Source organism: Aristolochia californica, unplaced genomic scaffold (genome assembly GCF_029961685.1).
Source record: "Aristolochia californica isolate CCGP_79_NKW_82.1479 unplaced genomic scaffold, dmAriCali1.0.hap1 SCAF_12, whole genome shotgun sequence".
Taxonomy (NCBI): domain Eukaryota; kingdom Viridiplantae; phylum Streptophyta; class Magnoliopsida; order Piperales; family Aristolochiaceae; genus Aristolochia; species Aristolochia californica.
The window spans coordinates 26,767,146-26,779,388 of record NW_027181793.1 but is presented as its reverse complement, the minus strand read 5'-3'; the positions used below and the strand labels follow the sequence as shown (position 1 = coordinate 26,779,388).

Here is a 12,243-nt window from a genome sequence, read left to right as displayed (position 1 = left end):
TTAGCTGCACAAGTTAAAATGTTGTTTATGTATGATAGTTTTCTAAAGCCCAATTCAAGATTTACCATATAATGTCAAGTACTCTCCTTTAATGCATAAGATTTAATGCTTTCCTGTACACAACCAAAATTCGAAGTTCCAATACACCAGACTCTCCCAAAAAAGTAGTGTATTAGCAGAATCATAGGATACACATTCTTGTCCAAATACTGACGAAACCATTAAGGAAAAAAAACCAGAATCACCAAATGACTTTCTTGGCGATTCCGTGATTTGGTCGTAGCGGACAAATGTCACCGACGTGAGCGGAGGTCAGAAGAAAGAGACATCGGCTCGTTAACGAAATGGGACAAAAGTTCAAAAAACAAAAAACACCCTGTTTAGGCATCAGACACCAAACATCTTGTCAACTTGAATCGGACCAAACTAAATGTTGAATCTGCACACGAGCTGAACAAAATGTCCCCTGCCACCGACCTCTCACTTCACTGAATTATGGAAAAAATGCTTATTCTACGAACTTGTCGTATATATGGTACAGACTCTTTGGGGTGGTTTTGCTAGCTCACTCTCTAATGGGGGTGGAACAGTAATGAATGGTGCCACCACCTATAGCTTGACTAAGCAAAGGTCATCTCTTCAATGTGCTATTACATCACTACGACAGAATCTAATACGACTACATTGTTTCAACTTCACTAGAGCGTCTTTGGTCTGCCCTTGCATAAGGTCAACATAAGCAGCCCCGAGTACAGCTACTGGATTGTTAGGCATTACCGACAGTGCCTGTACAACAAACTGTCGAGCCAGATCCATGTCACCCCGCATGGCACAGATTGCAGCAAGATTGACCTGAAGAATGCCTCTTGATTCTTCTGGTTTGAGGAATGTAATACCCTGAGAGTACTCATCCTTGGGGGTGGCAGGGCCAGTAGTCCCATTCATCTCCTCACCCTCTGTTACTCCAAGGTTTTCAGTTCTCCACTTCTCCCTATCTTCCTCACCGTAAGGCAGTTCCTCGTTGGCACTGCCTGAAACATAGACTGACAGAAGGTCCGCAGCTTCTTTGGACCGGTTAAGTAAACAGAGGGCTTCGGCTGCATATACATTGGCCAGAAATGTGTAAATTTTTGAACGGTCTTGAACCTGCAGGAGTGCTCTTGCCGTTGACAAGGCTTTCAAAGGGTTCTCCAGGCTGAGCTCAACATAAGCCAAATCTGCCAGAACAGCCTTCTTTATCATATGGTTTTCTTTTCTGCACAGCTCCTCATAAACAGTAACTGAGCTCTGCAATGTGGTGGTTGGGCCTACATTTCCTTTAGGCTCCTTTGAATCTCCATTTGAACTTGAATGGCCGGAGCTCAATACCATACTAGAACCCTTTGAATCACCATTTACATTCTTGTGACTTGAACTCTTCAGTGATCCTGCTCCTGATTGGCTCAACTCGTCTTCAGAAATTGAACCACAAGAAGATTTCATCTCAAGACCATTCAAAAGATGCAAAGCATTCAGAAGACACTGTCGAGCATAGGGTAATGACAGACGTTGTTGACCATGATCTGAACATATCAAACCGTCTTCTTGCATATGACCAAGATGTCTACTCCTCGAACTCGCATTTTCCACAACTTCTTGTCTCCATTTTCCCTTACCAACAACATTAAGAGTAATCATATCAGTGGAAGCCGTTCTATCAGATTTCAGGAGACCGTTTTCTAGTGCTACTAGACAACACTCAGCCAGCCGAAGCCACAGAAGAGGCTGATTGTAAAAAATCAAACCAGCCTTGTGGAAACATCGAGCAGCAACCAGTGGCTTCCCACAGGCCAAATACTGTACACCACAGTTGTACACAATTAGGAGGGACTTGTCCTGAGAGAGAGTAGACAGCTTCAGTGGTTTATCAGAACGCAGTGCAGAGCTGCTTGCTAGAGCCTTAGAGAAGAAAAGAGTTGCAGTATTATGTTTCCTCATTTGGTGGTGTATACAGCCCAAGTTATTGTTGAACATACTGCGCATCCCAGCCTCTGTCCTGTTACTTGAATTCTCCAAGAGCTTTATAGCTTTCCGGTAGTTCCCACGAGCATACTCAAGTTGGGATTTCAAAAGCAATGCTGTGGAGGAATCTCTTCCTCGTGCAATGTTCATGGCTAGCTTTACTTCACGCTTCGTGGACTTCAGGTTCCTTGTGAGAAGCAGAAGCTGGACCTTGTAGAGGTGGAGCTTGAGCTTGAGGTCAAGAGTAGGACCTGGACGTTCGGCAAGTGTATTTTGGGAAGACATGGACGGTCTTGCAATGTTTGCTCCACCACTATCCAATTTCGACAGAAGGGCTTCATACTCAAGACCCTCGTCTGATAGAGTTCTTGTCAATTGGTTGTCTGAACTACTTGCAGGAGAGGTAGAATCAGCATTTGAGGCATCTGGGACAGGCAGATTAGCTGGTACCACTGAAGTTTTTGCTGCTTGATTTGATGATTGCTGTTGAGTAGCAGTTCCACTATCTCCTTGACCAATCATGGATCCAACACCAAAAGCTTTTTCAAGATATTGGATGACGTCCTGAATATAAGAAAAAGTAAGATGTCGCATGATACTCTGAGGCAAATTTGTTTATCACTAAAAACAGGTATATATGATATTTCTATTTTATATGAATCAGCTGAAATAGTCAAGACAACTCAACCCCATGAGAGAACTCTTCTGACTTAAAATGGCAAGGGAAAAAGAACAGAGAAAAAGACTAGTAGAAAGCAAGGAATCTAAAATAATGAATATCATATTCCAAGATGACAGAGACTGTATCAACCATTAAACAGAAAAAAATACATGCATATTCAAAAAGCTGAATATGAAAGCATCAATGAAACTTTTTTATTTATTTTCTGATTACACATGCACATTACAACCCTTCCCTTGGTGAGACTTGAAGCCAAGACTGACACTAAAATTCATATATATATATATATGAGAAAAGTGATGAATTCATTAAACCAGAAACAAAGCAAACAAGATTCGGCAGGCCTCCCGCTTACAAGAGGGGCATGGAGAGAGGCAGCACAACCGTCTGCAACAGAATTTGCAGATCTGGGAACATGGAACCAAATACAGGTAATATGTGGAAGAATGTCTATAATGGAGCAATAAACATCCCAATGGCACCATGGCGGGGAAGAGGGAGAGGAGAACCATCCAACAATCACCACAGAGTCTCCCTCAATGTGGAATGGCCCAAAGAAATGCTCATGAAAGATTATGAGGCCTCTGAAGAGGGCTTGAAGCTCAGCAACAGTGGAGTAAGAAATGCCCATAGGACCAGAATAGAGCAAAAGCTGATTACCATCCAAATCATGAAAGACACCACCAAATCCTGGCCAAGCTAAGATTACTGAGGGAGCTGCCATAAAAATTCATCTTGATGTAACCCGAAACAGGGGGCTGTCATTCCTGCATCACTGGAGACTTAGACGGGGTTCCCATCTTGGCAATGGTGCTCCAATGCTCCCTGAGCGAGAACCCAGAAAGAGCGAAAAACTCCTTTCTAGAATGGAGCCAAGTAGAGATGTGGTCAATAATAGAGGAGATGACCCAGTCATAGGGGAGATGCTTGGCGTTGAAGCGCCTATTGTTGCGTTTCATCCAGATGCCCCAGAAGATGAAAGCAACACAGGAAGAAATGATCGACTTCCCCACTTTAGGGAGGGGAATCCCGATAAGTAAATGCCTAATCGAAAGAATGTCCCTCTGGCAAGCAAAGCTGGAAACCGAACCGACTAAGGATGCTCATCCAAACGGACCACGAGTAAGGGCAGTATACAAATAGGTGGCAAGAAGTCTCCTCCTCAAAGCCACACAGGGGGCAAGTGGTGCACACGCTAAGATTACCACGACGATGAAGGTTGACAGCAGTGAGAATTCCGTTAAGCCCAACACTCCAAAGGAAGAACTTAATCTTCAGGGGAGCAGATGGGCACCGAATAAAATCCACCTCATGATTGGGGGTAGCCGTGGTCCATCCCTTGATGAAGGAGTAGACAGATGAGACTGAGAACAAACCACTATCCTCAGGCCACCAAATTTTCGAGTCATTCAAAGTAGGGGTGGCATCGAATTGAACCGAGCCCGAACCTGCCTATGTTTGAGCTGGGTTTGATTTAAATATTTCGAACTCAACCTCAAGCCGAGCCCAACCTTGAGCCTAAAATTGTAATCTAGCTCGAGCTCAAGCCCAATAATTTTAACCGAGTTTGAGCTCGAGCTTGAGCCAAGTTCGAACTCTAACCTATATTTAAAACTTTGCATAAAAAACATGTATCAATTTGGGTAATGGATTTCATGGGCCTCAGAGGTTCATTCACTTGAAGTGCCAAGTAAAGGTCCATACACCCGTGACAAGAGAATTTTCACCTTCCAATCATTATAATTGACTCCATTGAGAGGAATAATAAAGGAGGAATCAAAATTTGGAAAAAATAAAGTTTGAACAAATGCAAAATAAACAACAAGCTTACTAAAACATGCAATGAAGCCAAATATTGAATATTTACCCATGTAAATAAATTCAAACAAATAAAACAACACGTCATCATAAGTTTTATTTTGGGCTTAGATTATAACACATAAGCGATTTATATCACTTTATGATGGGATCAAAATATGCATGTAAAAGAATTTTCTAGGCCTGTAGGCAACTAGATTTTTTTTTTGAAATATTTCTATCCCATCTTGATTAATCACTTAAATATAACATTTACCCTGTAGCATTAAATTGTTATATCTTCATGATTTTTTTATTTTTTTTGAGAGGGGCGTGGCGCGATTCGAACTTGCAACCTGACGCACCTAATGTAAGAAGAATATCTCTAGACCAAACGGCCATCGGTATATATATCTTCATGATTAATCACATTTTTTATGTCATTAACTTTATGTGACTAAGCTTAATGTCACTAGAAATTTTCATAATAAAGAATGTTGTGGCTATTACACAATTATTCAAATATAAACAAAAATATGACACCAATTGATGACAATTATTAATTCCTTGTATTTAGGTCAACAAAAAATTTCATAAGATAAAAATGATCATAAATATATATGTAAAATTATATAATTTATATGAATTAAATGAGAAATGGAATAAAAACAAATATACTGATTTTCTAGTTATTATAATATCTATTAAATGTATCCAACAATTACACTTAAAGTGAGATGACCTGGAGATCATTTTCCAAAAATTTAAGTTGAGGTGGGTTCAAATCCCACACTCAACAATTGTTTTTCCTTAGGATTACTGATCTCGGCCGACTCAGTTGCACGGTTTGGAACGGGTGAGTCGCATCCAACTCAGTCCGAACCCTGGAGGTCATCTTCAACCTCCAGCCATGCGCATAGAGCAACACCCTGCGCCGGCCTCCATCACCACCTCGACAACGGCACACCCAATGCCGACCTTGGCTATGTTCCAACATGCCACAGAGCCAAGAACGCACAACGAAGGCTCCACTGCTGGGAGGCACCAACTAAATCCGATGGCTACTCACCCAGAAAGGTGTTTCTTCGTTTATGAAGAATCCAAACAGGTCCATGTTCAACCTCTGCCTGCAAATAACAGCAAACAAAAATTTCCTCCACAAAATTTGAACCCATACCCTTTTTTGTTCATCCCCATAGCTTGCCATCTCTTCTGTCGTGATGCATAATGGAGGACGTGCAGGGAAATCTACGACTGTCGACATCACGACCGACGCTCAACCAATGCAGTGCATGTGGATCAGCCGTGCCGGGAAGCTGGAAACACCAGTTTGCATCCGTAAAAAATTTGGGAGGGAAAAGTGTCACGTCTAGTCCCAACTCCTTAAGTAAATGAGCCAGTTCGCTAGCTGAACCGAGCTTCGTTCGGGTTCGGGTCGTTTGCTTAAAGAAGTCGGAAACCTGATCTCGAATTTGATTTGAGAGAGTTTCTTCGAATCAAACCGAGCTATTCGGGAACCAGCTCAGTTCGATGCCACCCTTAATCCAAAGTATCACAAGGCCTAGAGGCAGAAATCATCTCCATCTCCAGCAGCAGAGAGGCAAGAAGGGTATCCACATCATCCAGACCCCTATGTAATCAGAGATCCCAATCTCGCAGACCCCAAGAATCCGCAACTGATAAGCAGCACTATGTGGAGGCCTGCCAGATGCTACCAAAAGAGGCCTTCAAAGGCCCAGAGCTAACCCACCAGTCTTCCCAAAAACGGCCCGGGCAACCATTACTAACACGGAGGTGGATGGAACAACGAAAGGAGAGGGACAATAGCTCCCCCCCCGAGGTCCACCATGCCTCATGCCAGTTGAGCTTAAAAGACACCATTGATCTCCAAAGATTGTTGTCAATAGTGTTGAATTTCTAGATCCATTTAAGGAAGAGGGTCATATTCATGTCCTTGGTGAGCCTAACACCCAATCCCCCTTTAGATTTGGGAATGCACACATCCGTCCACCTCACCAGATGGTACTTGAACTCAGTCGAGGTACCATGCCAAAGGATAAACATCAAACCACTAGTTCCTCAGATATTTTGAAATAAACGACTACAAGCTATGGAGTTTGTTTCTTGCATGCCCTAATTCCTAAGTAATTCACCCAGAGCAAAGAAAGCCCACTACAATAGAGACAACATCCACAAAATTACATTACAAGAGGAGACCAGTAATCCAATCGGAGGACGTGAATCAAGAAAACAATGCATCATCACAAATTAATGGTAATGATCAGGTGACCCTTCATTTCTTGGGTTTGGTCCATCCACTCAGTAAGGTTATTCAAGTGGTGATTCCTATCCCTCTAAAAAATATATCAAACATATTAAGTTCACTCATTGCCTAGCTTGGAAGTAGCATAGCTAACATTGTTGGAGAAAAAAATTCTATGTGGGTTTTTAAATCCAGAAAAATCCTAACTTCCCTTAAGCCAATTTTAACATGATATTAAAGGAGGTCATTGATTCTGTGAGGCATGTTTATGCCCCATTTAAGTTTTTCATGTCTTAGGCCCATTGTGTATTTGTTTAGGCCTGGACATGAAGAGGAGTATTAATTTGAATCTACAACTCAAATAATCACATAGGGTGGTTTCTAATGTGAGGACTTGGGTTCAAGTCTCACCAGGGGTAAGGAGGCGTGTCATGTGTTCAAGTTCAGTAAAATTTTAGGTTCGACCTCAACCTAACTTTAACAAACATAAATAGATAATCCTTGAGAATATATAGCATCAATATAGTGAAAATACCTACAAAAAAAAAAAATTATATCTTTATGCAAGCTCTTCCAAAGGAAGTTTACTTTTTCCACCAGATTTTTTGGGATTTAAATTTTGAAAGAAAATATGCAAAACAGGATATGACACAAAATGATAAAACATTTCCACATGAAACTAGACCAAGCTGGCTGTTACGTTTATCTCCTGTATTTATATTTTCTTTCTTGCATTTCTGTACATGCCATGTGGTTTCTTTTATTTTCTTCCCCCCTTTAATTATTTTTTATCATTAAAAAAATTAAAAAATAGCCCTGGGCATAGCCAACCATAAATGGTCTTGTAGACCAAAGAATGAGATAAACCCAAAAATCAGATACGGATGCATATATAGCTAATCTATAGTGAGAAGAAAGATAATGATCTTATCCTTTCTGAAAAAAGAATCGGCAAAGATGCTTAAAAGAAGCATGATTTGTATAACTGAACAAAACATACAGAAACACATTTGACACTAATTCAATAGGTATGCCATAATCCCTGACAAAGATTCATATATTGATTATTGATCCAGTGAAAATTCTATATTTCTTTAAAAAGAAAATGTTAGATCCAATGATTTCATGCTTGCTGATGAGCAATCAAGGATTCTTCGAAAAAGAATCAAGGTCATTTGCACCTTCACTGCTCAGCATATAAACACCAGTCAAAATGTTCCGTCATGGCTGGCTTGAAAAAAGATTACAACAAGAAACTCAAAGGAACCTGAAACCTCCAAACTATTTGAGATTGCTCTCCTAAGCCCTTTTTCGGTAATACCTCAATCCCATCCAGTTTGCTAAAGAGCAGGTGTTGCAGTACAAGTTAATTTTTAGGCTTGCACACATCACCTTGTTCTTAAAGCTCTAATGTTAGCAAAGAATTCCTATATACCATCAATTGCAGCAAAAAAAATAAAAAAAGAAATACAGATTGCAAGATGTCCTAGAAATAACGCTGGTCTCATGTCCTTCACAAAGCACATATGGCTGTCCATAAGCAACAATTGAAGGAATGGTATTTCAGATCAAGATGATTTATAGCTTACTTTCAAGTAGCTTTTGCTTATTTATTTTTTCAGGTCTGTTTGCCGCGTTTGCATTTGCTTTTTCTCACTGCTCACAGGTCAAAAACTGTATCCACTTTGTCTTCATCACTTTGTTAAATCTTTACTTAGGGTTTTGTCAATCAGGCTTGCATCTCAAAGAATATTCACAGCAGCACATATAAGAGAAGCCAAAAGTGGTACCATTCAGGAAAGTACTTACAGCAGCTTTTGATGCATCATTAGAAGCTAATGCAACGTCCAATAAGAGAAGACAAATATGTAGAGCTGTTGTCTGCAAATAAATGATAAAAAAAGCCACAAAATAAAAACCTTACTCATACAAATCACATACACATTATCAACAGTACACATTAGATATTAAAAAATATAAGTTTTATGTGATACCTCATCTAATGGGGCAATATTTTGATATGAAGGCTCTAAAATTGATAATGCCTTTGCATAATCATGAAGATGGAAGTATACAACCGCCTACACAAAATTAGTACGAAATGAACAGCTGAAACTGTTAATGTCACCTTGAAGAAATTTTAACTGATCAAATTGTAGGCCAAGAAACCATACAATATTTAGTGTTGAAATAGACGAGTCATATTCATCTGTGTAAGTAAAACTTGAACCACTTGCACTGGATAAATGATGTGATGTTGCATTGCTCCCTTTAGGCCCTGTAATAACACTGCTTCCAGTAGTGCTAGCAACCTCCCCCTGCTCTCCGGATGCACGAGCTAGGTCCTCACTTCTCTTCTGTATAACCATTTGAATGGTGAGAATGCAAAATCACAAATATTGACAAGGGGTACAAAATAAAACAAGTCTTATAGCTATTAATGATTACACTTCATAATCAGGTCGTAATCAAGTGAATCGGTGAATGTTTTTTTAAAGAAGTACACTTAACAACCCCTTGCATTCTAGGGAGAAAATGCCACTCTATTAGATGGTAAAGGAAGTTATGGATCAAAAAGAACAAGTATATACCTACCTTAACCTTATTAAGCACATCAAGAATCTTCCTGGGATCTGAGCAACCATCACGATAATACTCGGTGATCGCAATATTATGAAGGATCTGTCACATCATAGCAAAACTATAAAATTAGAAAAAGGAAATGTAAAAGAAAATGACATATACGTGTATAAGAATCATGGTGGAAAGGACTCAAAACCAGGAAAGTCGATTTATTTAGGTGTTGACTAAAAACTAAATACAACAGTGGCAAGACCCTCTGAACCATTTGAATTTTCATACAAAAGACAATTACTAATATACCGCATAACCTTTGTTCTTTTGATAATGTCAAGCACCATTTGCTGCTGAAAAGTGTGGATTCAACTTGAGCAAGCAAATCAAAACAAAATATTTAGCACCATCTAACTCAGAGCTACAAGGTGTGATTAGCTAAAGCCAAAACCAGCTGCCATACCAAATTTCACACACAGTACTAGTCAAAATGTGATTACGTGAGCCCATCAATCCAACTACAATAGAATATTCTCAGAAGAAGAGAGAGGAAGGCTTACCAGACAAGTACTGCTTATCAGAAAAATAAATGGCTTCAATTTGCTTGAAAGCTATAATAGAAAACATAAATATTGTTCCCAAAACTTGGACTGCTTACATTTATAGGTCACAAGACTATGAACAGGAAGATTGGATATAGCATTGTTCTAAAAAAATGGACACCAAATATGAGAAACGTAAAATTCCCTAGTAAAAAGTAGCAACAGACAGATATGCATTTCAAGGAGCCAATAATCTAATCATATGACGTAGAAATATTTAAAACAAACTAGATACCAATTGGATAAAGATCTGAAGAAAATTATTTCCTCAATTGTCTAAAAATCCATGTACAAGTATTGCACATAAAAGCAACGGTTACATATCTTCCTCCAAGAGCTATGCTGATTCAAGGTGCCCATTTTCCAATATGAAAATCAACTAGTTGAAATCATACAGCAGTTCAATCAGATATTGTGCAACACTTACATCTATTATTAATGTTAAAGTGACAATAGAAGGTTGTACATCAACACTTACACCTATTTTTTTTTTAAATGATGCTGCTCACTTACACCTATTATCAACGTCAAAGTGCAAATAGAAGGTTGTACATTCGGACATCATCATTAAAAGCAATATGTAAGTTCATGATTAACCATCAAGTAAATTTTTCCCAACAAGACTCCGAGAGTTCAGCATATGGGAAACATTGGTGCCACAAATGAAATATTCTCCTCTGAGAAGCACTTCTAACGCATTAATGTATTCCTCCATTTAACTTTCAAAAAGAAAAAAAAATGGCAATTACAAACAGCAGAGAGAAAAAACATACACTCCAACGCATTTCCTCGGTTTTTAAATCCCGTATACTGGAATCCGTCAAATAAGAGATTGTCCAATAAATCAGGAAAGAACCGATTTGATTTAAAACCGCCATCGTAAGAAATGCACTAACTACGTGGGTTTGGTCCCATTTCACATTTCCCAGTGTCGACTAAAATTCAGTGATATAGCAGGATAAAGAGAGACGACAGAGGGGGTAGAAAAAACACAGTTAATTGTCTTCTAGAATGCATTACTGGAAGTGACAAACAAGAACCACTTAAACCTCACTCAGTAACTCAAACAGGAAAAAACGATTTTTCATGCGTCGGGCAAATAACAATAGCTAAGAAAAGTGTAACCAATGAAAAGACAAGTAGCAACATGCCTTGGGATCATCTTCCTTCTTTTGCAATAACTGTTTCAACACATCGTAGCATTCGGAGAATCGCCGCGCCTGAAAGAGAAGGGCGGCATCCCTGGCGAGGGCGGCCGTAACGGAGATGTGGCCGCCGCCGCCGTCCTCGTCGCTTAATGATGCCTCTCTGCCTGGCGCTCCCGATGACGACGAATCCATATCCGCAGCAGATCCGATCCAGAAACCCTAGACACGGACGAAAATGATCGAAAAGAGAAAAATCTTCACTTTCCTCCACAACTCCAGTACAGCGATGGATAAACCGTCTAAATCCAGTTCAGATGATCCAGTCCACACGAGGATTTAGGCCTTTCCTCCATGGATCTACCGTCAACTCCAAAACCACTTCGGGAAGGAGAAACGGAGAAGGGGAGGGGGGCTAGGGTTAGCACGCAGGGTCGTCGGAGAGGTAAAAGGAAAATGAAAAGGCACGTATGGAGATTTGCAGGGAGTGTGTGTGTAGTACGTGAAAGCCCGAGCTGCGGAGAAGAGCGAAGCGAAAGAGCTACGGATGAGAGAGAGAGAGGGAGAGGAAAGATCGCGGGTTTGGGCTATTTTCTTCTTCGTGGGGTATTATGGGTCTCTCACATGTTGGAGTAATCGAGTTTCTCTGCGACTATGGATTTTGGGCTTGGAAGTATCGTTTCTAAATTCTAATCGATAAAGCGAGTGACTTATAATGATTATGTTGATACACGAAAAAGCAGAAGATTACTCCTGTCACGGGTGAAGTGTATGCTACCTCCTTTGTCTGACTTGGTGGGCCCTACTTATTAAGCAGTGGGCCCACATTCAGGATTTGTTGGTCTCACTCGGTTTGACTATTTCGATTTTTTTTTTTGGGGTGGGATAATGAAGCACAATCTTTGGTGTGAGGCCTGAGGTAGGGCCCAAGGTAGAAAAAGGAAAAAGAAAAAACAATATGAGAATAAGGAAAAAGAAAAATAAAAATAAGAGAAGGAAATGAAGCAAATCGAATCATTATTAATTATGTAATTAATAATTAACAAACTGACAGGACGTATTTAGGTTTGAAGCTTTGTCGGATTGGGGATCAACGAAGTTGTTGATGATATCATCTAAAGCATTGCAGACGATGGTTGGGACGGAGAGCGGCTGCGGACGTGGCTGAGTCATGAGTCT

At 40.0% G+C, this 12,243-nt stretch overlaps 1 protein-coding gene across 1 annotated transcript; it reads right to left on the bottom strand.

Moving 5' to 3' along the window:
• Window positions 1-312: 312 nt before the first annotated feature.
• LOC137945753 (uncharacterized) lies at window positions 313-11,763 on the bottom strand. Its single transcript, XM_068791755.1, has 6 exons — window positions 11,071-11,763; window positions 9,339-9,425; window positions 8,918-9,100; window positions 8,738-8,824; window positions 8,553-8,624; window positions 313-2,565 (listed from the first exon to the last, which is right to left on the bottom strand). Exons 1-6 carry the CDS (start codon window positions 11,257-11,259, stop codon window positions 640-642), a joined length of 2,544 nt encoding a protein of 847 aa, XP_068647856.1. The 5' UTR covers window positions 11,260-11,763; the 3' UTR covers window positions 313-639.
• Between the last annotated feature and the right edge of the window lie 480 nt (window positions 11,764-12,243).

What these genes read in the sequence shown, in the direction of transcription:
- LOC137945753 (XM_068791755.1), bottom strand. Translation starts at nt 11,259, where the DNA reads ATGGATTCGTCGTCATCGGGAGCGCCAGGCAGAGAGGCATCATTAAGC. An exon ending in AGAAGGAAGATGATCCCAAG is followed by an intron (nt 9,426 to 11,070) that starts GCATGTTGCTAC and finishes ATGATGTGACAG; the next exon opens with ATCCTTCATAATATTGCGAT. An exon ending in ATATTGCCCCATTAGATGAG is followed by an intron (nt 8,625 to 8,737) that starts GTATCACATAAA and finishes ATTTATTTGCAG; the next exon opens with ACAACAGCTCTACATATTTG.